Source organism: Lepisosteus oculatus, chromosome 2 (assembly GCF_040954835.1).
Source record: "Lepisosteus oculatus isolate fLepOcu1 chromosome 2, fLepOcu1.hap2, whole genome shotgun sequence".
NCBI classification, from domain to species: Eukaryota; Metazoa; Chordata; class Actinopteri; order Semionotiformes; family Lepisosteidae; genus Lepisosteus; species Lepisosteus oculatus.
In genome coordinates this window covers 33,146,269-33,173,014 of record NC_090697.1, presented here as the reverse complement: position 1 = coordinate 33,173,014, position 26,746 = coordinate 33,146,269, and the positions used below count along the sequence as shown (strand labels likewise).

The window sequence follows — 26,746 nt, the reverse complement described above, 5'->3', positions numbered from 1 at the left end:
ACAGTTCTGGAACAGCAGATCATGAAGCTGAAATGCAACTTTTATAAGTAGTAAGTAAATGTTACTTCTGCGCTGAAAATTAGAAACAAGAAATACTGCATACATGTGGTTATGCCACTAGTTAATAAATTAGTCACGTCTGGAGGTAATAACAGAACAGGAGGATGAGGAAACTCTATAGAAACTAATAAAGCTTGAAAAGATGTGGGTAAAAGTCAAACACCTGGCAGTCGGTGTCTAATGTAGACAAGTGCAGGTATAAAAAATGTAAATGAGGTGTATAGATAAATTGGAAACACTCTTCTTGAAGACGCTGCTTAAGAAAAAACTTTAGTTTTTATGTTTGTTCATTTACGTCTTCTGGATAATGTGTAGAGGCATTAAAAAGGCAAGCAATTTTAGGATATGTAGTTTAAAGCTTAGAATTTAAACCAAGGGATGTTTTGTTAAAATTGTACAGTGCACTAGTAAGTCCGCAGCAAGCTGTCCAAAGTCATGCAGCCCTTTTAAAGCAATAAGACAATTTTAGTTTTTATGCAAGGAAAAATGTTTTTTGTCTTTACTGTTTGGCCACTAGGGAGTTGTTCAATGTAGCTTAATGGCTGCACATCCTCTGACCTCAGCCTAGAAGGTCACATTAAGAATGTCAGAGTTTAGAAGAAAACAGTGCTAGTTTTGCTAAATGAACATAGCAGAATAAATTTATTTTAAGAATGCAGCAACAGCTGTTGTATTTGCGAACACATGCCCTCACAGAGGAAAATTCCTGAGAGTCAAGGAAGTGAAGCAGACATCTCGCATCTGGCTTCGTCTAAGTGGTTGTGTGCATATATGATTCCTTACCACTGTTAATTTATCTCTAATAAACTGCCACAATTCAGGTTTTATTATTAGTACTTGTACTGTGCTGAAAGGATCTGTAATTACATGAAAGTAAATGCCAATGTGGCTCATGCCTTCTTAATTAAGGCAGTTTTTCTTGTGAAGAATACCACAAAAGGGCCAGAAGTACACATTTCAGGACTTCGAAAGCCACTTTAAATTGTGTATGATTTGTTAGTAATGTTGCTATTTTGTTGTTGTGTTACATATTTTCTTATACAGTTATGGATGTGAGGAAGGTTTACCAACATGGTCTGTCCCCTCAGCTTTGATTGCAAGTTGTGTGTTGATTTGAGCTGTTTCCTGTAGGATTCTAGGGTATCTGTTCTAACAATATAGCAGGATTGCTTAATCCTGTTAAGGATTAAGCTTAAGCAGTGAATTGTGTTCTTTCTGTTTTCCTGGAACACTTATGGAACACCATGGGTCAACATTAGTTGGTTTATCCTAATCTTAAAAGTTGATTACAAGATTGCATGTACTGCAGTTGATAAATGATCAAACAAAATTGACATATTTCTGAGCAACCATCCATTCTAGATTTGTATTGCTTTATGTTTTTTTCAAATTAAATGTTGTTATTACTGTACAATGTCATGGCATCCAAAGACTGAATCACATAATCCTGAGCTTTCACAGTGCTGTTTGTTTCGCAGGTTATGAATTGCCTTAATTAGTAAGGCAGTATATGCAGCCAGCAGGCTGTTCATATTTCTGTTTTCTTTAGAGCTGCAGGAAATGATTATTCAATTATTTGGATTATGTTTTCTGGGGGGGAGGTAGAGTGTCACTGACTGAGGTGATTAACTGCTTGAACAACAGCTGCAAGTCTGAATTGATTTATCATTACTTTTTAACAAGTAACCGAGGCAACTAGCAAAAGAAGAATTTTTCAAAACTACCTGTATTTTCAGGTTTTATTGGTTGTAATGTAACCCACAGAACCGTTATATTGTTTCCTTGGTCATGTAGCCTAATGTACATAACAGTGAAAGATAATGTAGAAATTCTTTGTAATTCAAACATTTGATACTCCTCATACTCAGTCTCACCTAAACAGCTGTTTCACGTCCTATCAGGTTCCGTCCTGGAGAGAGGAAAGCACTGTAGTCATTTTTCTGTAAATAAAAATTGCAGCAAATCTTCCAGTCACTTTGATGTTTTTCCTCCTCTTTAACATGATATACTAGGTCCTGAAACAAACCATACTCTCTAACGTGATGTTCAAGTCTTTAATTAATCTTAAATTAGAAAATACATTGAGAACTAACAAAATGACATTTATACATTAGAAGACTGTTCTAAATGAATACAATTCACATTACAGTGAAAGGTCCTGTTCTTAGAAAGGTATATTCTCTGTGTGCTGGAAGGCTCAGCCCCCTGATTGCACCTTGTAGAGAACAGCATCAGCAGGGCGAGGAGTTTTTGCTTTTGCCTTCCTTAAGTTGCTTTGATCCCCATTCTCAAGTTAGACTGCTGTTGTGGGAAGCCAGAGTCTCGTCCTTCTGGGGCTTTCTTTTATTAAGGCTCAGCATTTTCTGAGTGAATGCAAACAGCACCAGCAAACAATTCGTGCTCTGTAGTCCCCAGTATCCAGCCCGCTGCAGTCACCTCTCCTGTGTGTGTGTTTGTTTTCAGGGACATTCCTGTTGACTTCAAGTATATTGCAGAGCCAAGCATGCATTCAATGCCCGCTGTAACTTTGTCACCAAATGGTGAGTCTCATGTCCAGTAAAGTTGTGTGTGGCAGCTTAGTAATAGTTTGCCTTTGTCACATGCAGAATGATTAATATTGTGTGCTTTTTAAAATCCTTAAATGGTTTATAATTTTCTTATTGTGCACAGACTGAACCTAGTAGCAAATGTTCTTGAAACCTTTTAAGTTTTTGTTATACCTGTGAAATATGTTTTGTTCTATTGATTTACACAGAACTGAATGTTATACATCCTAAAACCCCTATAAATATTTTAACTAATTCTAAATGTAGATATCCAGATATTTAAGTGATTTTGGGAACAGGCAAAAAACAGAATGCTGGGATGCTCTCTTCCCCCTGTCATACAAAACTCATTGATTTAGTCAGTGTAAAATAGATGGACGTTTAGTGCAACAAAGGATTTTTTTGAGAAATCAAAAAGATCTGTCTTATCTGAGGCAAAGTGTATTAATAATGTCTGTAAAAATTAAGTATAATACTAGAGAAAATGCATAGTATCTGTACTGCTATGATGGTAAATATGGTTTCACTGTGTTGCCTCTAGGTAAGTGGCTTGCTTGCCAGTCAATGGACAACCAGATTCTCATCTTTGGAGCACAGAACAGATTTAGACTGAACAAGAAGAAAATCTTTAAGGGCCACATGGTTGCTGGCTATGCCTGTCAAGTGGATTTTTCACCAGATATGAGGTAAAAGGTTCAGTGTTTCTGCTGTCAGCCCTTACAGTATACCAAAGAATACTGAATTAATTCAAGGTTATAATTTAACTCCACAGCTTTTCTTGGCATTTTAAATGTAAAAAATAGCCCTTTTTTATGTTGTTCCTAAGAATTACAGTTTTAAAGGTACCCGCGGGTGACAGGAAACACATTTGATTTAAGTTGAAGATCATCATTTGCACATTAGTGGCACCTGAAGAAATTCACTTAAATACACTTTGGACACAACATCCTTATTCTAGTTTTCAACATGAACACAGTTAAGTGCCAGAATCCCCAACACCATTATGATTAATATATTTAAATGTACTTCTGCAAAAGCATTGCTGTGACCATTACGGTTACCATGAAGTGCTTTATGTCAAAGTGTACTGTCAGTCCCTGTTTTGAAGAGTGTGCTATAAGCTCTATTAATTTGATTTGAAAATGTCACAGCTTTTATGAAATGCTATATTTTCTACAAATTCAGCAGTGTAAAAAATTAAATTGTTTGTTAATATGCATTTGTCATCACTGGTGTTCACAGCTTGCTTGCAATCCACATGAACTGCCTGCTCATCCAAGTGTCTCTTTGGTTTATAAACCAATATCTGTTTTGCAGACTTACAGCAAAACTTCCAGACTTCATTTATCATGCTAATTGGAAGTTGTAATTTTAACAATAAATAAACCTACTCCTTTCACATTACAGAGACCACTCTAAACCCCTTTAAGGCATAAGATGCGTGAACGTTTTTGTATTTACAGCTCCCTCTTGGTTGTTAAGATTGTCCACTTTCTCTACAGCTACGTGGTTTCAGGAGATGCTGATGGGAAGCTGAACATTTGGGACTGGAAAACAACAAAGCTGTATCATCGTATCAAAGCCCACGATAAAGTGTGCATCAGCGCACTCTGGCACCCACATGAAACTTCTAAAGTTATCACATGTGGCTGGGATGGGCAGATTAAGCTCTGGGACTGAAGTGGATACTTGGAAACATCGCAAATACGGGATCTGATCAATGCCTTCCGTTGACTGCCATTAATGTTTTCCTTGGTGAAAAAGGTGACCACCAAAAAAATCCATCAAGATTTGTAGGGCTGGCATCCAGTCCTTCTGTGAAAGTCTTTTTTTCCATAAGTATTATTGTCATTTACAGACAGCCGTGACACTGAGAAAAGAGAATATGTCAGGCTATTGTGCTTGTCTGTATTTTTACTTTTTTAATTAAAGTGGTAGAAAATGATTTGGTCATAAGACAGTTAATCACTCTTTATCACAGATTATACTGGGTTTGTTGCAATTTTAAAGTTGTGAAAAATCCACTGTCAACTCCTATCTGTGCTATTTTTTGTCTCAATAAAGTTTCATATGTTTCTACTCAGTCTCTTCAGAAATATTCTGGAAATTAGAAGACTGTATGACAGTTCTTTTGTTTTAACTAGTTCCACATTGAAGCAAAGGAAATATGAAGCTGTTTTGTTGAGCAGCTTTGTCTCTTTAAAACAGAGCATAATTTACACTTTTGATTTCAAATATAAAAGACATAGGTACCTAAATGTCAGTGCAATACTGTCTTTGATTAACAAAAATATTATACTCATTTGTTAGTCATTACTTGTCAGCTGCTTGTCCATGCCTGACCATTAAAGGGATTTTATAAAGAAAAAAATATGACAACATAGTTATCCAAAGTGACTTAAAGGGCTTACAGTCTACATTTTTTTTCTTGCATATGCAGCTCGGTACCCACTTTTATAGCTGGATTTGGCCTGGGATCATGAACTCTCCAGAGCCCTAACCACGGAATTAACAGATAACTTATAGCCAATTATTGTAACTGGGTCTCTTCAGAATTGTAAAACACTGAAATTTAGGCTTTGTTTGTAGCTATTTTAAAGATTGGAGTGTGGCTGTTTTATTCATCGGCATGCCTAATGGGGAGCTTGTGCAGCACTGGCCCAGATGGTGTGCACTATTTATGCTTGCTGTTGCATAGAAAGCACCTTTAACTGATATGTTAAGGTGAACTTGTCTATTTTAGTTCCTTCCCAATTTCACATCAACAGAAGGTGGTGACATATATATATACGTGATTATCCTGTTTTCCTACTTGATGTACTGTCATATGTTTTTAGTAACATAGATTGTCAAGAGCCTCTCGAAAGAATAAAGTTGTGTTGTACCAGGACAGAACCTGTGAGCACAGAACACGTGGATGGACAAAGGGTTCTAGTGGGAATGATGGACACCAGATTAGCAAATGAATGACACTTTATTAGACACTAGGGCTTCAACTTGCAGTAATGAAACTGGAGAATCTTACTTCCAGCAGATGAGCTCTTGAAGTGAGGCATGTTCGTGGATTGGATACAGGGAGGGCAGGATGTGCAGTTCTGTCAGCATTACAGCTGTCAGGCAGGAATGCCCAGGGGTTGGGGGGGGGTGCTTCCCACAGCAGAAATAGGAAAATACATTTTTAAATGCTATTCTTCTTTTTATTAATCATTTAAAAGTGTGTTGTATTTATATTTAAGTTATAGATAAAAAAAGATGCAGAACAAGCCCTAACTGGTCTTCAGTCAGGGTCATTTAATTGGCACACTGTATAGTTTTACTTTTATGTACTGAACTCTTGTTGTCTTTTTGACTATTAACACCTGCAAATGATTTTTTTAGACACAATACTTGGGTTAAAAATGACTGTACTGCACATAAGCGGCACGCCAAAGGCTTTTATGCAGAACTGCTCGCTTTCTGTTAAGCGAAGGGTAGTGTTTGGACTTACCCTCACTTTTCTTTTTGCTTATACTGCGTCAAAAGATTTTATTTTTCAGAAATGTTAATTAAATCTGAGGTCTCCAGAAGGATTTGAACCACAGTCATCTGAGGAACAAAAGAACTCTGTGCTTCTCAATATTTCAAAACTGGCAACAAAGGAGAGAGGGGGCAGGGGACTGAAAGAATCCTTTGCAGCAGCCCACTTGATATTTTATTATACAAGGGAGAGAGAGTTTTCTCTGCCTGACGAAGACAGTTACTTATTACAGTCTTTTTGGTGTGTTGTGGAAACCGGCTGTTCTGCTGCACTGAGTTCAGCCGCCAAAAGGAATCTGTTTGGCTTTAATTATTCTTACTGAATGTGCAAGCTGCTTAGAAAAAAATCAGAATGACAAAGACGGTAGCTTTCCCTTAGAAAAAAAAATAGGAGTTTCTGATACAGAATCAAAAATATGGGAAGGTTTTGAATACAGCAACATCAGTCCTGATGTAAAAAGAGTAGAAAACACAAGCTGGTAAGATTGTGTATAGGTTGTGTGATTATCTAGAATTCCTGCACAGTTTCTGGACAATTGAAGAGGAATTCTTAACTACATAGTAGTTACAAAGCCATGCTATTTAAACACAGCATCAGGGTCCTTGAGTTGGAAAAAGATAGGAATGCCATTACTGTGCCTTCGGGAAGCCAATATTTACTTTTTGCTTAGCTGTTGCTTTTGTTACAGCACCATTTTGCCTTCCTTAAAGAGAGAACAGATTCAGCCTGCTGTAAGGGCCTGGACTTCACAGGAAAAGATGAATCAGTGCCGTTAATATTTTTCAGATTCTTCCCCTTTACAAGGGGTAATGTTCCATGCAGTCTTCTGGATTTGCTTCACAAGCTTGGTAGATGAAGCATGTTCAAACAAATGTCCTTGCCTTCATCGGATTATGCTAAGAGAATTTCTTTTGAGAGAATCGCTCTATTGAGACACTGACTTCTTGCCAAACCATACAACCACTGGAAGAAGTGCTTAAAAGCACGATCGTGAACTGGTCTTGAGAACCTATAACATGAAGGCTCAAGTGAGAAGAGAGACACGACTATATTGGTTTTTTTTTAAAACGCTGAGGTTCATAATGCCACAGGAAGAGTTGGAGATAAAGTCAAGATGGTGATAAAGGTTTCTAACATGCTTTGAATTTGTTCAAGAGAAAAACTTGTTCTTGCTGGCCTTGTACATGTTGCTCTAATAGCCAACTTTTCAGCCTTTGCCCATAATAATCACTGGCCTCAAAGTAAGAGTCGGGGAAAGGCAGCAGGTTAATTACTTCCATCATTAGCTTTTTTGGATGATTCCTTGACAGGTTGTTTCTTTGACATGACTCAAGACCTGTCCCGTTTCTGTCCAGACCTGGCTGACACTTGAAACGATGCAGGTCTTTGCCGCTCACGGCCGCGTCCACCTGGTGTTGACCCAGCCGAGAGTGTAGGTGCTGCTGGCGTTGAAAAGGTTCCGGTGCAGGAAGAGGCGGGGCCTGCTTCGGTCTGTGTGACTGTAGAAGAGGCGGAAGTGGCTCTGCTCCAGCTCCTTCAGCAGGCTGTACCAGTAGCGCACCACTGTGCTGTCATCCCCGCTGACCTCGAAACCCGGCCAGTGCAGATGCACCTCGAACACCAGCTGCCCAACCTCATCAATCACTCTCTCCAGTATAAGGTTCTCCAGAATCTTCCACTCTGCACTTTCCATGTCAGCCTTCAGTACATCAATCTAAGAAACAAAAGAAGGATCAGTTCGAATTACATGCCTAAATTTTGCAAGGATTTTAGAATGTGTATGTGCCTTGGTAACACATGAAAGATTCGTATTGCCTCGGTCTTAATTCTATCATATACATTAGCATATCGTAAAGTCTTGCTGATTGTCTTTTCGACAGTGAACAATGTGCCAGCTTTTCCAGAGTATTATTAAAGAAGGGGTTTATTTTAGGTTTGATTTTTATTTCCGTCTTCAACCATGATTTGTTTTTTATGGCCTGGCTCAATCAAACGAACCACATCTGATTAGGCATTTGCATTTCAAAATGTCAAGCTGTAAAAACCCCGTGGATAGTGCCCAACTGCTGGCTTCAGTCATCTTCCATAATTGGACAAGCATTTGTTAATTAAATACTGGCAGGATCCAGCCAGCACATTTTCTCAGACCAGCAAGGTACATTTGTTTGTTGGCTTAGGGGTCTCCAGCGATAGTCCTGGAGAGCCCCAATCCAATAATCCTTTATGTTACCGTAAATCACCTCAATTTTAGTATCGCTTGTTTAAACAGCTGATTAATGAAGCAAGTGATGCTTTAATGAAGGGAACACTGGTTTATGTCCTGGATAATCTGTAAATGACTTAATTGATGTACACCTGTTTAACTGATTACAGTAAAAATGTCCCTGGTCTTTAGAAATTGATGACTTAAAAGCTTTCTATAAAAGTTGATGGCCAGTGGCTGCCCAGGAGCCAGCTTGGTGACCGCTGATATAGCTTAGACAGAGATAATTGTTCACTTCCTGTTGTTACCAATGATGCAGTCTCCGTTTGTAGAATAGTGTAGAAAGCTGTGCTTTACAACCTCCAAGACTGACCAGAATACTTATATTGTGTATCCAATTGTACTCATATATTGTGAGTCTTTTGATAATCACATTTCACTGAGGCTGAGGATCTCTACAGTTTCAAGGAAGTTTATATATTAATTCTAAGACTTATAGTTGTATAGCATCCATGTCATTATAAAACAACCCAACTCATTAGTTGTAGGTGCACTGTAGCAAATCATTAAGTTTTCAGGCTTATCTTCAAAGTTCCTAGTTTTTAAACTTGTAAACAACAGTGCAAACATGTATCTAGGGCACTATTCGGGTACTGAATCTCTTACAATTACTGACACCTAATCTATCCATCTTCTAACTGCTTCTTACAATTCAGGGTCACAGGCGAGCCAGAGCCTATCCCAGCAAGCAATGGGCACAAGGCAGGATACACCCTGGGTAGCACACTGGTCCATCACAGTGCAGACTCAGACACAAACACTCACACCAGGGCCAGTTTTCTCAGAAAACAATTAGCCTACCAGTACGTTCTTGGAATGTGCGAGAAAACTGCATGCACCCAAAAGAAACTCAAGCAAACACAGAGAATATAAAGATAGCACCCAAGGTCCAGAATTGAACCCACAGCCTTTGTGCTGCAAAGCAGCCTTGCTGACCATTGTCTTGCCTGATGATATCTAACTGTATAGTCACTTTTAAAGCAACACAGTTAAACTCCGCTGACCTGCTTTTCAGGTGTTACTTATGTCCTGCTGACACACTTATCAGACTGGAGTCAAGCAGGCTTGTTTCAGAAAATGTTACTGAAATGCTTGGATGGGTACCAGGAGCTTTGATTTTGGCAGTCAAAACACAACCTTCAGGGATCATACATTTTTACAACAGTCAGAATTGATGAGGGGTCTGAAGGTTTTTCTGTTACATAGCTACTGCATGTTTCATAGTCAATATTAGGACTGCCAGCATTGGATTCCTGGGCTGAAAACAGCGGTGTTTCTAAGGCTAATTGAAATTGCTATTAGGTGATTACATATATAGCTCTGTGCTCAAGTTCACACAAAAATATAATTTTTAGTTATAATTGGGAATTTATTAAAAATTTTAATTGCCGTTTTGTTAGTTGCAAGAAATGTTTTGTAAATTAGCTATGACAAATTCTTAAAATCATTAGGTGTTCCACATGATGTGTTAAAAATAATCTCCACTTCAATTGTTCCCAAATGACTTCCCAGTGACAGAAAGATGCATCAGATTGCCCTGGAAACAAGATTATTATTGTATTTTTGTGGTCCTATCCTTCATAAGCACTGCCTGCCTGTGGTAGAAGGTTGTCCTTTGGTTTGAGAGGGAGAGCAGCTGTTATTGCACAGCAATAACATGGCTTTAATCTCAGTTACTCTGAGCCTGCAGGGTAGGGGGTTGGGGGATGAATCCATCATCCCGCAGTAATTTCATCATTGCAATTTCAGAGCTCTGCTGCCTTTTCTTTTCCCTTGGCAGAAACATTAATTAAAAGCTAGTCCCTGAATATCTCCTTGTGGGAATCTCTGTCCACTGACGAGGTTTCATCCTCTGAATTGTATACGGTATCTGTTCACAGCTTTCTAAAGCAAAGCTTTCACCAGACTTGGGTAATTACTGCCTGGGAAAGAGGATACTGTGCGTAGCCTGTAGTAACGATTCTTCATTATTACAGTATGTCTTTCCATCCACTTTATCCAGTACAGGGTCATGTGGGAGCCAGAGCATATCCCTACAAACACACCAGTCTGTCGCAGGGCACATGCACACACACTCATGCCAGGGCCAGTTTTCCCAGAAGCCAATTGATCTATTAGCATGTTTTTGGACTGTGGGAGGAAACCAAAGCACCCCGGGGAAACCTATGTGAACATGAGGAGAACATACAAACTCAATGCAGACACCATCCCAGGCACTGAACCTAGGGCCCCAGCACTGTATGGCTTCAATGCTGTTCCACTGCCTGATCGTGTCACCCTCATTGTTATGTGTGTACAAGTTCTAATATTCGCTCCAATATCATAGAGCTGACTGCTGATGATTGAAAGGAGTTTTCTGTTGACTAATAATAACAACAACACACAATAATTTTTCACATTATATAAATGCATGTCTTCTAGGAACATTACTGGTATTTGATTATCATGTTAAATGTGTAACGGGCAGTTAGAGTGCCTAATAACATTATTTTAACACACCAACATTTTTAAGAACATGTATCCTGATGATAAAAACGTAAATGGATAAAGACATTGCATTACAGTGCACATAAACATTCTTTTTTTTTTGGTGATGATGCTCTACTGTATGTACCTTTTCTGATGTTTTCATAGTGTTGTAATCAAGGTCTTTTGTCCTCTGTTTGCAACAGGGTGTTGATGTATCTCAATAATTAATAAAAAGCTTTGTCTTATGTAGTGCCTTAAAAAGCAATCTACATTGAAAAAAGTAGCAAAATTTCAATGTTGCTGTCCTTCTCACAGTTGAACATTTTCATCTTTTACAACCTGAGTACAGTCGACCTGCAATTTAATACATGTTTAGGGATTTTGAGTAGCGTGTAAAGCCAGGCTCACGTATAGTCAAATATTACCCTATAATTCTTATTATAAAATACTACCAACCTCTTATATACTTATACTTATGTTGACATATTAAATATAAACATAAAAACAGTAAATAAAAGTAAATAAGAAAACTGCATAGGCTCATTATCCAGCTCTCGTAGGTGTGTTTGACGAACATTTCAGGAAAAAAAGCATTTTACTCCAATTATTAGAGTTTTTAATTTTTTAAAATTGATATATCTTTAATATTATCAGGTGCAAAAAAGTGACAAGTCAATCATATGGTTGTATGGTTTTCAAATTGTGGTTGAAAACCATACAGGTGTGGCACAATAACACAAATAAGCATTTAATGACGTCAAATTCATGACAACTGAAGCAGCTAAAATAAATACAAAGCTATGTATCATAGAATCATAATTTTACAATAGAGTTAAAGAAATGTTTTGAGGTATCAGTAATTTATGATGGTACTTGATCTGCAGGTGGACAAACAGATTTATGCTTCACTAGACTATATAAAATCAGCATATTTACTTTTTACATAAGAAGCAATTTCACCCTTGGAATTTAAGTACCAGCTGATGATTAATAATGTTCACTTTGAGTGCAATTTGGAAAGTGTCAGGAAGAGACCTTTAATTCACATTTACTCAATATGAATTCAAAGGCGTATTAAACTTGATGCCCATTTAGGGTGGAGCTGACGACATTTATTTTAAAGAATAATCACTGAAGAAGGCTAGGTTTGATGAACAAATTTTCCAACAAAAGCTGTTTGAAGGTGGCCATTTATCAGCGGAATGAGTTTAAAGGATAATGAGAGGTGGCTAGACAGACTAGATGTGCTCAGTGTCAAGTGAAACAAATATTGACGATCCATATTTTTTATATACTTTGTTTTTTCTCTTTTAGAGTCTGTTGTTATGCCCTGTCAGCAGTGTTGTCGCCAATAATACATTACTGGCTCCAGAGGCAAAGCAGCAGGCTTTCAAGGTTTAAACAAAGGGAAGGACGAGATATATCACCAGCCTGTAGGAGGCCCCGCGGTTGCCAAGGTGCTGCCGTGTGCAGAGCTTGTTAAGGCCGTACTGTAAATCAGCACTTTCCACGGGCCCCTGGAAGTCTCTCTTGTGGAAAAGATGGAGGGCATTAGAGAGACAAAAGAAAGGCAGGGCTCGTTGCTTCAAACAGAGGTCTTCACTCGCACATGCTACCACAAACGTAAAACAAATTTCATCTGAAATACAGGAGTGGTGCTAAGGGATGCAGACAAGCCCTGCTTTCAGTACACCCCTGATTTTATTGAAAATGAGCCTCTGTTTATTTGGACCTATGTCTACCCGCCTTCTGCACCACCATGCAATGTTTCTGCAAAATGTACAACGCCGGAATTACATGATAGTCTAGGTGCCAAAGAACATTTAAAGAATATCAAAGAGCATTTATCTAATGCTCTAGATAAATTTGTCTGTCAAGTAAAAATGTCAAATGATATTCCAGTAAATGCTTAACTTTCAATGAGTTATTTGCTAATTTCTTCTGGCTGAGATCACTGCTTTTACCATCAGTGCAGTAATGTAAATTTTCTTCCAGTAAAAATGACTCACCCGGAGTCTACCAGTCCAGTACTAAGGTGGAGAAGGGGCGTGACTGGGGAAGTAAGCTTTATTGAGGTAACTCACCTGGCTAAGGAGAACTACAACCCCATGGAAGGGGCTGTCAGAGCCCCTCACCATTGATAAAGGATAAGACAGGGAGGTGCTGCAAGGGTGAAAATGGGGTCCCAAGAGAGATGCAAAAGCAAAATTTGCAGCAAGTTAGCAAAAAGGAGGCAAAAAGATCTTAAAATAACTATTTACTAGTGTATACTGACAGCCTCAGTAATAGAGATGCTGTTATGGATATATTTGAGTAATCGAAGAATATTTTTAAGACTACATGTTGATTGTTCACTTCTTGTTCTTCGTGAGGGTTTCAGTCTCCTCGTCTTAGGGCCAGGCTGGTCTTTGGCCAAGCAGGTTACACCAAATCTAACTGTGCATAAATATTCAATAAACATCCTCAAATGCATCTATTAATTGAGTGTTGTTATTCCTGGAGAAATTAACTTACTGTTTTTGCATTTTCTGTTCTTATCTGATCTTCTAGCAAACATCAACAGACCATTACAGTTTTAAAATGGTATTATTTAAGACTTTTAGGAGGCCAAATTCTTATCTTACACTTCCACTCACCTACGTATAAATACTCACTGGCTGCCCACACCTTTGCATGCATGTTTTCCAGTACCCTTCCCTCCTCCCCAACTTCACCCATGCTGCTGCATCCTTAGTTAATTGCTTGTTTGTGAGGGGGGTTGTATCAGCAATGATCTTCAACCAGTGCTGTTATTTTCTCACCCAGGTGAAGTAATGTTAAAATACTAAGCACATTATCCCTTTTTTCCTTGGCTCTAAGTTTCTATTTTTAGCACTACATAGTAAAAAAAAATCAATTTTCAATGCCATACCGGAAGAAAAGGATCTCAACAGAAAGGGTGTTGTTAAAACATATTGTGTAATAAAACCACCCATGTTTATTTTGACCAAAAAACATATTAAAATAAATTAATTAAATAAAGTTAATACTCTGTCGCTAAAGCTATAAAGAATGGGCAATGTTTTTTGGAAAATGTATTTATATACCAGACACGCACATCTCCTAATACATTTTAAAGGTGACCATTTTTGTGCTGGCAAATAGATATTTAAATATACTGTATAGAATTAGAATTAGAGGTGTTTTACAATTTAAGTTACCAATATCATTCAGAAAAACTCTACATTGAAACAAAACATTTATATCTTGTTTAAAACTTATGTTTACAAAAAATGTTAATTAAATTCCCAAGGAAATATTATTATGCAACAGTACACATAGCATTTGAGTTACTGGTTTTAAACTGTACTGTACATTTTTCCTGTTAAGCAGTGTAAACAACAGGATTTTAATTATCTGTGACAACTGGGTGAGAAGGTAACGTGGAAAATTATTTTTTTAATTCAAGTGCGCTTGAATAAACATTCATTTGATAAAAACTAATGAGAAAATGTTTCCCTTACAGACAAAATACAAATAAAATGTTGGTAAATCACACAGTTCTCACAAAAAAGTGTGCGAATGTATTCTATTCTATTCAGTGATAACAGAATATTACTGGTATCACTTTGAACCAGGAAGACATACTTTCATCACTGTTGGATGCTTTAATGCTTCTAAAATGTTCTCTTGGAAGATTAGAAGCCTGTTTGCTCATGACCACAACAAAGCACTTTCCAATTTTAGCAGCAATGCAGGCTTGGCTGCCTCTGATGAGTCCAACTTTGTGCTATTAAAGCTTCAACTGTCATTCCTTTTGGTTGAGAAGATAAGAAAGGTTTCTGGTGAGAAGACGTCCTTTGACCTATCTAGCCTGTTGATCAGAAGTTCTCAGCCAGTCATTGTAATATCTCCCATTGTAATATAAATATATTATATTATATTATATTATATTATATTATATTATATTATATTATATTATATTATATTATATATTATATTGTAATATCGTAATATCATTGTAATATCTCCCATTGCTAGTTTGTCCTTGGATGCTTTTTCAGTGTCATTATATTGACATCTATGCTTTACTGTCAGTGACGGGGTGGCCTTTAGCTTTTGACTGGATCCTGTGCGCTCTATCTCATGCTGCCCTGTGCAGGACTAAGAGCAGGTATGTACTAAGTTATAGCATTCTCTTACCTGACACCACATCACACCATGGCCATCTGGGAAGTGTAGCTTTAACTCACTCCCAGGCCGGTTTGGTTCTCAGTCCAGCTGGGCTCCTAACATCCTGAATCAGCTCATTATTGGCAACTGGAACAGTCCATCAACTTTTTCCATGGCGATGGTGCTTTAGATAAAGAATCTTCAGAAACCTGCCAAACACCTCCAAAACAATCCTCCACCATTGGGGACCCCTTTAAACTAAAACTGACCAGATAACTTGATATTGAAGTGGGACGTGTAAATATCGCACATACTGTATACAGCATTGCCATTGCAATCTTACCACTTGACCACTTGTGGAAGGTGTTGCTGGGTTCTGTTAATTCAGCTTTAAACAAAAGTTATGTTAAGATGCCATAAAGCTGGCTTGCTTTAGCACCCCCCAGCGACTTAACGCTACATAACAAAAGACAGGACCAACAGCCGAGGATAAAGCAGATCAATGACTGCTGCATATCAAAGAACAGAACATGGAGTAGGACAAAGCAGGACAAGAAGTAATTACATATCAAAGAACAGGACAAGCACTCAGATTGTGAAACATACTTCATTCTGACCCTATATTAAGGGGTGGGAACTCCTTGCAGTGCGTCTGTTCTGCGGGGCAGACCCAGCGCGTGTTGCTGTCCTTATTGAGGTGAATAAAACTGAATCTGCACCAGACTGTGTCCTGCTCCTCTGGCGAACAATTTCCCACAACAATATTATCATTGGACTGCTGGTCCATCTCTATAAACTGCATATGCCAGTGCAATGTGTCACATATAGGAAACTGACCATGTATTGTATATCATTTGTGGAAGCTGTGGTTAGCATGAAGTTCAGCCAATGATCTTTCTGATGTGTGGCAATCAAGTGACTTCTACCGAAATCACTAAGCCTCTTATAGAACTGACATCACCCCTTGCACCCTAACCATTGTAGAAACATCCAGCAGCTGAAGAGGGAGGAGTTTAGAAGAGGAGAGTACAACAAGGCACAATGGCGCTGAGCATGTTACAGAAGTGACTTAACCCTACTTGCAACACAGTATGGAATTCACCCACAGCATAAGGCTTGATGGGAGTTTTCCGCTGTCTAGTGAGTTGCAAATTAGTGTAATTGAGCCCTGTATGTGTTCTGAGTCTGCAAGCTACCATGAGTGAATCCTTACAGAGGCAGATCAGAACTGCACTTGTCACACAAAATTGCAAGTACTGCCTTGAAAAACTGGGGGTAAAAGTAAAACACCAGTTAAACCAATTTTCAGTCAAATCTGACTGCAGCTATGAATAGGCTGTACTTTAAAAAATCTAAGCTATGCCTTTAAAGAACGATAAAATCTTTCGGTGCTCTAAAGTAGTTATATGTACACATTTATTCAAAGATTTCTGGTAATTCCATTAGTTAACAGAGCAAACGTGTCAAGCACACTATTTAAATTGTGTTTAAAGACTAAGTTTCATTCAAGGGGTATAACTTTCATTAACAATGATAAGCTAAGTTCCTCTACTTCATAATGAGCAATTTGGTGTTCGTTAAGCATTTGTCCATACTAATTACACTCTAACACTAATTATTCTTGGGATTTATTTCTGTGTTGGGAATAATGCAACAAATTTTGATTAATTTGTTTTGTACTCATGCAGGCCTTTAAATACAAAATACAATATTAAATGGAATGTGTTGTTTTACATTTTTTTGTCTTTTAATCCTAGAATTTATTGTTATGTGGTAAAATGCATTTTCAAACATTCCAATACAAGTGTAATATTTTTGTTGTGTGATGAGACAGATACTAAAATTACTGTACATACAGTACAATGATATCTTCCTTTTGTCTTTTGCAGGCTCTTGGTATGCAGTATATATTTCACCATATATGTGAATCGCTTGTTAATTACTTTTTGTTGACTCTGTTTCTTGCTCAGCCATTCAATGTATTCAACATGTACTTGTTATGCTCAAATAACAATCAATTGAATGCCTCGGTATCAGACAAGCTGCTTCAGTGTGAGAACTGTAGACCATGTTATCTGGAGGGTGTTTAGAATAAGAAAAGCATTTTCATTTTTTAATTTTGGATACATTTTTATAGACAAATACAAGTTTCCCTCACAACGTGCGTGATTGCCGAAAGGGAACTCACACATAAATGGTTTCCATAGTAAATACCAGTGTTGCCTACCATGGGAGATTCCGCCTGCAGAAACTTTTAAAAAGCTTACGGCTTTTCACCAACTCTTGACTCCCACAAGCATCTCCCTCATGCACCACAAAGCTTTCTACCCAGCTGGGACTTCAGTCGTGCAGTTTTTATATCACGGTGTTTTCAATGCTCTTTTAAGTATGTTCAGTTTTTTGGTCATTTTTATCATTTGTGCTTTTTAAATCACAACTTATGGTATTTGTTTTGAAGAAAGATATAAGATGTGAAAAAAGGGTTAACTGATTTCTTTCTGCACAAAGACTTCTTTTGGTACAAGACATTCCATATGCTTAAGCTCTTTTGAGTTATGGCAGGGATGGGAGTAAACTGATAAGATATGCCAAGTGCGAGCTACAGACTTCCTAACCATGGGAAGAAGGGACCACCATTCAAAGTGTTCAAGGTCTGGAGAATATCCGAACACAGGTGACCTCCCATCATTACCATAGTAACAATTTGCATCAGAAACAGCTAAAGTTTGCTATATAAACTGGGGCTTTGTACCTATAATCTTTGAACAATTCTTTGATCATATTGTTCCTTGCATGCAATAAACTCAGTTGTTCAGCTCATCTCGGGGGTCCAGAACTTAATTGTCTTTTACAACAGTTTCATATGTACACATTATGATTCACTTTATTGTATTGGTAATTTTGAATCTGCAAGTTTATGGTATCCATTGATGAGTATAACACAGAAAATCGGAACTCATATACTCAAGCACTTACGAACTGTGGGGGTCTTCAGGAATGTAGGTTAGGAAAACTGTACTGTATTTATTCTATGAAGGCATATTCTCTGCTCTGAACATATATGAGGTATACATTATGTGTATATGGTGTAGTCAGCTAAACGAATCCTGCAGATTGAGTTATACCCTTGGCAATGATCCTCCAATAACCCGTAAAAATCCACAACATATTTTCTCAATTCCACCCGATTTACAATATTTATATACTGTAATATTTCCAGGATATTGGTGTAGCTAGATATGACACAATATGCAGCATTGTATAAATTTGTACTAGCTGCTACTTCACTGCTGATATGGTACACAGGAAAGACAAGGAAATGTTTGGCAGTGTTTGTGCTATACGTCCTTTTCCAAAAGGGGTTAAATAATATTTAGCAATTATAATTAATTTAGTTAGTACAGTTTCATAACTCTCCAACACACATGGTCTGGAAAAGTACAAGGCATGTCCTGCAATGTAATATTTAACTTCATACATAATGTGTAAATCAATGCACACCATAGCACTTAAAACTGCCCTTGCACACTGCTACATATTTATACAAAGTCCCTGCCACAGAGCACTACCATTAGCTATACAATGTAAATACTCTTTACAAAGAGAAACTTGTTTTCTCACAGTGTTATGCTGTGAACTTTTAAAAGCTAACCATGAGGCAATATATCTGAAGTGCTAGTCTAAATTAATGTGACAATAATTATTTTATTGATTTTCAGGACATAAGCTCAAAATGTCATCAACACAAATTCCATTTACTTTCTAGGGTGGTAACCTCTCACAGCAAGCTGCCCATCAAATCAGTGAAGTGCCATCCATGTAACATTTCTCAAGTTTAAGGTAAAAAAGCTACTTGTTTAATCTTAAAGTCTCTGAGATACAAGCAGTACAGAAGATCTACTACTTAATTCTTGAGGAATTAACATAAGATTACCTGAAGAAGGCTCCACGGTCGAAACGTTGTGTTACCTTTCTTTTCTTTTCAGCATGGAATAAACCCGTTACCTGTTCCTTTGCAGCCTATGCAGGCTGACACAGCTACGTACTTGAACTATAATAAGATTAAGATTGTTAAATTTTAACAAATCAACTGTGAAATCACAGCTGCCATTTTCTTTCTTGACTTTTTGTTTACATTGAAGAATAATGGATTACTAAGACTTGAATGCGAGTATTCAGCAAATTGCCTTGTCTTATTGATTTTCACTGGTGAACTACAACAGAGTTTTTTAAAGAATGTAAAAAAATTGTACACATTAGCTTTGAAATGCTCTGAAGTATATAAATTGCATCTCAGCACTAAAACATCCAGAAGCACAGACATATTGTCATTATTTACCATTCCATTCTATCACTTCGCTTTCCATCTTCCAATTAAAAATAATATGACTAGCAACCCCTAATTATGCTGTTTCTTTGAACATATATTGTTACTAATGATAGCAGACATTCATCTCCAGACACTTCAAAAATCTCTTCTGTCCTCACAATATTCTCACGAGGAGCTTGACAAAATATGATATCATTAATAACTCATTCCAGGCTTTTGAACACAACAGTGTACAAAGTACTGTACAATATCCAAGTTATCAATATCCAAAGAATCTGAAAGAACTAAACTGTCATGATTGTAGTCCCTCCTCCTTAAGGGCGCTCCGGCTCTTTTCACTTTGGACTTATTCTGTGCACCTGCCCCTTGTTCCAGCCTCCTTCCCATTCCCCTTCCCAAAAGCCAGACACTCAGTCAGTTCCAGGCTCTGCATCTGATTTCCGTATTGTGCGAGCCCGGGTCTGGATGAGTCTGGCTCCGTCATGGTTTTAAGTCTTTGTTCCCGTTCCCCTTGCTGGTTCCGACCCGGTTCCTGATTTTATCTCCTGTTTCGGATGGATCACCTGGCCATGAACTCTAGCTTGTTTTTGGATTCCCTGTCTGGATTATTTTTTGGATTGTTTGCCTCGGCCACACCTCCCCGGATCACCAGCACTGCATGGACACGCCCCCCTGTTTTCATCCCCGTATTCCTGCATGACTTTTTCCCCAGTGTTTCCTCACTATTTCGGATTGTGTCGTCCGCATAGGGTCCGGAAAGAACTGTTCATTACATAAACTTCTTTTGACTTGTAACTGGATGTTTGTAGCTTTAAGTCCCAGGTGGGACACTACTGTTGTGCTCTAAACAAAGATATAGTACTTCACTTAGATTACTCAGATTGTAAATACAAATAGATTTAAATTAAACTGCTTTGGTAGAAGTATCAGCCAAGCATGTTTCAGGCAGTCCAATTTGATTGTCTATGAATAACATCTCCTATCTCTTTAGGTACCTGTATAGTTGGTAGAACACCATCAGGCCCTAGAGATTTAAGTAGTTCTAGCCCCCATAACAGATACTCTCTTCTTTGCTAATACCATTTACCATGCTTCTTCAGCCCAGACATGTTGCTGATTTCCTCTTTGGTGAATACCTGGTGAATACCTGAGTGAAATATTAATTTATTACACCAGCCTTTTCCCTTTCAATGTCTAAAATTTCCTATATTTTTATCTCTGAAATACTTCATCGTTTAATGACCATCCATTGAAATGATCCTTTGTGTCTCTCACTCAGCCTTTCTAATTCCTTTTTATGGTATTAATTTATCTGTGCTTTCAATTAATTTTATTAATTAATTGTGGTTTTATAGTTAAGTGGGTGTTGTCTTTTTTCAAACATTTGTAAAGTTCTTTATTTTTATTTTGATATTAAATCTTTTATGTCACTTTTGTATTGATTTACTGTTAAGAGTAATCTGTGTTTCAAGTATATTACCTTTATCATTCATTCTCATTAACCCATAGTTTCAAGTAGTACTTCAAATCACATTATATTATGATCACACATACATGTATATGTATATATTATGATCACATCATCTATCTTCGCTATTTGCTTATTTGAAAAAAAAGGTCAAAACAGATATTCCTTCAGTCATGTACCTTGACAAAATGGTTAAGTTTACCTATACCTATCATTTAAATTTTGTCTTATGGTGTCCCTTGAGGCTTCTCTCAATTTGTGTCAGGAAAATAAAAATCTCCCATCATGACCACTTCTTTCTTGTTCTTCTTGTTGCCTCTATGTTAAAATGTCTGTGCCTGAATGCTCTTTTCACTCTATAGTGTTACACTTCTTCCTCCTCCATCCTTTTTTTTCTTCAAAGCTGTGTGGCCATTGATATTTTATTCATCCCCATCAGTCTCTGAGAGCCACATTTGAGTGTTTCCAATTACATTGTAACTTCCTGTTAATGCAGTAGCTTCTATTTCTTGTATTTTTTACTAATGACCCTGGAATTTAGGTATAAGCATTAGATTAAGTGGTCCTTTGAATTTTTTGTTCTCTAGGGTTAATTTAAGGTCTACTTAAGTCTTAGTCCCTTAACATTTTTCTTTGGATCCTCTGCCCTTCTTCTCCATATAAAATGTTTTGAATTTCTTTCTAGGTCCTTGTTCTAAGTGGACTGGTGTCCTTCTCATTCAGATGTGCTCCATCTCACCTGTTAATATTCATTTAGTATTGATGTCCGATGGCAGAGAAAGATTTTTCAGCACCCGGTGTCCTCAGCCACAATTTGTGTTTATGGATTAACATTTCTGACTGTTCACCTTTGCATGGTGCAGATACTGCTTCCAGCTAAAAACATTTGATTTAGTCCTACTCTTCAGTTTTCAGTTTTCAAGGTTGTTTAACAGAAAAAGAATTCTATGTAATACATCCCTGTTTAAGCATTCATGTCCACCTGCTTGCCTTTAAATTTATTGTACTTATAAAACAGACATGGTGCATAATTAATGAGATATTGTCTTTTTCTTCCCTCAAGCTTTTAAAGAGCAACAGAATAATTGATTTTAATAGCAGAAAGACCTTACAGCTGAATCTTTATATATTTGTAGAATGTTAAGATATTCATAGAACATAACTTTTACTGTCTAGATGAGGCAAATTAAAGTCAATTCTTCTCTCCTTATGACAAAACAGAGCTGAAAATGTAATACTACCTCCAGTGGAATGAGAAAAAGTCAAACAAAGATGTTATATGTATTGCAATGGGTATGAAGTATTGGCATGAATATAAATAAGCTTTAAAAAGCTCTTTACCTGTTCCTCACCACTAGACGGTGGAACGACATTCCACACGTTGCAATACTCAAATTTAGGAGCCCGAGACAGCTGTTCTGCTGTTGTGAGGCATTTTCAGTGAGCTATAGCTAACTGTCCAGAGAAACAGGCATATAGATGTTATTGTAAAGGAGACCTTGATGCTCCATGGTGGGTACTTCTTTTAAAGAAAATGGATTCCTATGACAGTGGATAACATCTCTGCCTCACAGTATCTGGAGGTACTTGCAAGGAGTTTGTATATTCTCCCCATGTTCACATGGTTTCCTCCAGCTGCTTAGGTTTCCTCCCATAGTCCAAAGACAAGCTGGCAGGTTGGATTCTGGGAAAATTGGCCTTGGTGTGTGTGTGTGTGTGTGTGTGTGTGTGTGTGTTTTTGTCTGTGTGTCCTGTACCTTGCACTGACAAAACAGGCTCTGGCTCCCCTGTGACCCTATATTGGATAAAGTGGTCAGATGGATGGGTTCTCATGAATCCAGATAATACAAGGGCACCCCTTTTGTCAATGGTCTTGTGTCCAACGTGTGTCCTTCATTGGAATAAGAAATTTGGAAGGCTGCTTTACTGCAAGAAACACTTCTGCACTACTAAATTTGTTTCAGTATACAGCACATTCTTTTAAGAATATGATGCTCCTTTACCATACTGCCAGTATATCTTCTGTATGGAACTGAAAAACAAATGAATCGAATGATAACATAAATCCCATACAGCACATACAGTATGAGGGTTATGGGAAACTCAACCTCTGCTAAGTAATACTCCAAATTATTTACTCTAGCATACACTTCTCCAAATTTGGAAAAATCATGATCAACCTGCAAAACAAATATTCATTTATATTATGATATTTAATTCCAGATATTCATATGCACTGTAGCAAATTTAAAGTTGTGCTACAGCTCTATTACTATAAGAATATTCACAGTTGAAAATGGTAGTTTTATTATAAAAAAACACTTTATATGCATATACTGTAGCTTATATACACAAATGTATATTGCAGTGAATGTTTCACTGGCACTTCATCTCATGAAATTATTACTCCTTATAATGCTGTGCATTGACAGTCAGAAGAATGCAGATAGCTTTAAGAATTTAAGAAAATATGTCAAGGGAGCCAAGTGAAAATAAAAGCAAATTTTGTTGACTGACCAGGCTGCTGCTCTGTTCTTTTATATGAGGAGCCTGAAAGAGGGTATGGAGGAGTGTGGAATATTACATTGGTGTGTTACATTGGCTCCACATGATAAAAAATACTCTCCTGGGTATTCTGTAATATTAACTCCAAGAAAATACAATGTTTAACATATTAGTGTGTTGGCTAAAATGAACTAACCCCCAATAAATTCAGCTACAGTATATAAAAAGAGGCCAATTTAGTGAGAGGGAAGCAATTCAAAGCAAAGATACTAACTGGTCCAAATTATAAGCTTTTATTTGATTTATTTGCTAAGAAAAATAAATTTTCATACAACTCCATAGCTTGTGACAAGTGATTTGGAGATATTTAACTGTATTCCTATTCTGTTGTCTTTATTAGGCTCATGAGATGAACTGTTCTTTCCCACGTCTCTGTCTTTTTCTAGTCTAAGCAGATCACTGAGTGGCCATGCAGTACGTTCGATGACATCAGAGATTCCCTCATATTTAGCCTGGCCTCACAAAGCCTTTTCTTCTGTCCACTGTGTCCAAAATAATTGCTTTTTTTAAGACAACCACCTACTTTTCTCAGAATGTAACTATGAGAGGTTGGATTTACACCTTTCAATAATGCCAAAAAACAATGACCAGAGCCCATCCATTGGAGCACATTTTCATTTGGCAGTAGGACCCTACTGTAAGTCTTCATCTCAAAAGGCTTGATTCTTTCACAGCACTCCGTTTTGAAGTTGATGAAACTAAGACAGAGTAGTTGCCTATGTGCGCTCCATTTCTGCATAATTACCCATAAGTATGTTAGCTGATCTTGCCTGCCAGGTCCTGTAATAAGCCAGCCAGTTCATCTGCAAGTTCGGCCTCTACCTTGGCCAGCATCCTGTCCAAAACCACAAGAAACTGGCAAATAGCCAGGTGACTGGACACTCTCCATCTAAATCCCTCTGCTGAAGAATGGCAACTCTGGAGGATGTGGCAATTACCAGACAGTCACACTGGTTTCACATGCCAGTTAGGTTTAACTGTACAAAAGAGACAATTAATTCCTTTAAAGCAACTGTGCATAAATCACAGAAGCAGAAGAATGCTTGCCTGTGTTTTGTGAATACCTCCCTTGGCAGGGTATGCCTGCTTTATTTGCTTCATTTTTAATGCTATTGTTTATTTGCAGCCTAATTATTATTACTACTGCAAATCTAGAATAGCAAACAAGTTTCCAAGAGGTTACTGAGTGAGGTGAAGTGGATATCACACAGGTCCATGGAAAATAGCACAAGATTAACACAATGAGTCATATAAATACCACTGCAGTATAAAGCCAGTGAGTTCAACCCAGACTCTTCAGTATTTCATCCTCCCCCTTTGTTTTCTTTCATATTAAATATAGCAGTTTAAACAGCACTAGTTTATTTCCTGTCTACTGTGAGAACATATAAAATCTTCTTTCCATCTTTGAGCTCTGCAATCTGTTGCTATAAAAGTATGGGAGAGAACAGACATTCACATGCTCATCTGAAAATGTTGTGATATGGCACATCCTCTCTTTTGCTCCCACTTTGAGTCCACAGAGTTGAGAACATGGGCATCAGTCAACCATATCGCAGTTCCTGCACAAAGCTGCCCTGTATGGCAGAGTGGAAAACCTCTCATATCTCATTTCCCACATGCAGTTTGCAGCTGAGTTCCTGAGTGCTGCTGCAAAAAATGTGGCAAACATTGCTGTAGTGTTGAAGATGAGACCATAAGTGATTGATCCCTGAGCCACAAGAGAAAGCTTGCACAAATCGGCCAAGAAGATTGGGCAAACATTACACCAAGCCAGCGTGGAAGAGATTTACTCACAACAGTTTTGGCTGTAGTTGCTACCAAAGGTACTTCCACAATTACTAAATTCCTGTGTCTGAATGTTTATGCAATCAGCACATTTTTGTCTTTAATTTTTGCTGACATTTGCTGTAACTTGTTACATTCTAGATGTGTTCAGTTTGAATATAAAAATGTGCATCTCAGGAAAGTCTTCTTTAACTGTATGCTGCACAAAGCCATGTTCTACATGATAATAAACAGTATGTACTGTATGGATACAGGATTTCCTATTTTAATTTGGGATTACTTTGTTTTTTTCTTTTTAGCCCTTTTAATCTCTTGCCTCTTTCAGCTTAAAACCAGTTTAATTCTCCATGAATAAAAAATTGGGCTTTGTAATTCTTTAGTAAGATTGTTCACAGATATGACAGGTCTCATAATGAGCAAAACAGCTCATTATCAATGAAGCCGTGGAAAGCCCAAGTAAGGCATTTTGATTAAACATTTACATTCAACCAGATACAAAAAGATAGTGATCCCCATTGGAGGAAATGCCTGTAGCCTCCTAGCAACCTAACATGTTAGCCTTAAAAACTGGTGTATTGTGCATGTGAGCCTGGTTCAAGTTAATGTTTTTTAATTAATGTAACATGTTACCATATTCATTATACATTTCTAAGTACAACAAGAATATACTGTAATTAAGCCTGTTTAATAAGGTTAGCATTTTTTTTTTTCATTTTTCCTAAAGTAAATCTAAGCAGCCTCAGTTAATGATGGTGCAAATTGCTTTTTTTTACAAGGCCAGTAATGATTAAAAATGTATGAGTAGCCCCACTAAAAGTAGAACAACATGAATTCTAATTTCATCTAGCAGGATACAGAACACATTAGACGATTGCTGTGGGACTGTATTTAATGATTGCTTCCATTCTGGAGAGAGAAAATTTGAGTATTTACAGCTTAGTCAATTGGTAACAGCAAAAAGAAGTGTCATGATCATAAACTATAGTTAGTACACAAATTAAATATTTAAATATGAAAGCAAGATATTTTAACCTATGGTTTAAAACTCCAACTCCATATTTAAAGTTTTATAGGACAGTACACGTGTTGTGTGGGAGTTAATGCTGCTGCCTCACAACTCTTGAGTTATGGGTTTAATTCCACTCTGGAGTTAACACCTTATGTGTAGTGTCTACATGTTCTTTCTGTATTCATGTAGTGTTTTGGTCGGCTACTCTGATTTCCTACCACATTCCAAAGACTGGAATGTCTCTAGGTTAATTTGTGTCTCTATATTGTATCTGTGTGTTTGTGTGCTCTGAAATGGACCAACATTCTGTCCAGGGTGCAGTCTTGCCTTGTGCCCTGTATGTCTGGGGTAGGCTTCACACAATAACAGAAAGCATAACCTCAGCATAGTTGTCAACAACAACAGTTGTCTTGTTATTGGTAGAAACAACCCCTCCTGACACCAACACACATTAAGTGACGTAGTACCAATTTAAAATTCTCAGACATAGCTCCCTCTATGGGCAGGTGACACCTTTAAGGAAAATCAGGTCGCAACTGCAAGTGGTGTTTGTGGACCAGTAGGTGGCACTCTTTCCCA

The 26,746-nt window shown here is 37.6% G+C and overlaps 2 protein-coding genes across 4 annotated transcripts in view; one reads left to right on the top strand and one right to left on the bottom strand.

Moving 5' to 3' along the window:
• Window positions 1-4,685, top strand: part of cdc40 (cell division cycle 40 homolog (S. cerevisiae)) — a 43,380-nt gene extending 38,695 nt beyond the window's left edge. Inside the window, exons 13-15 of the mRNA XM_006626289.3 lie at window positions 2,524-2,600; window positions 3,148-3,292; window positions 4,109-4,685. Coding sequence (XP_006626352.1) covers window positions 2,524-2,600; window positions 3,148-3,292; window positions 4,109-4,286 — 400 coding nt within the window. The 3' untranslated portion in view covers window positions 4,287-4,685. The remainder of the gene's footprint in view (window positions 1-2,523; window positions 2,601-3,147; window positions 3,293-4,108) is intronic.
• A 1,599-nt stretch (window positions 4,686-6,284) lies between these two features.
• mettl24 (methyltransferase like 24) overlaps window positions 6,285-26,746 on the bottom strand; it is an 80,979-nt gene continuing 60,517 nt past the window's right edge. For all 3 annotated transcript variants that reach the window (XM_006626329.3, XM_015355966.2, XM_015355958.2), the window contains one exon: window positions 6,285-7,837. In XM_006626329.3, coding sequence (XP_006626392.2) covers window positions 7,517-7,837 — 321 coding nt within the window. In that variant the 3' untranslated portion in view covers window positions 6,285-7,516. The remainder of the gene's footprint in view (window positions 7,838-26,746) is intronic.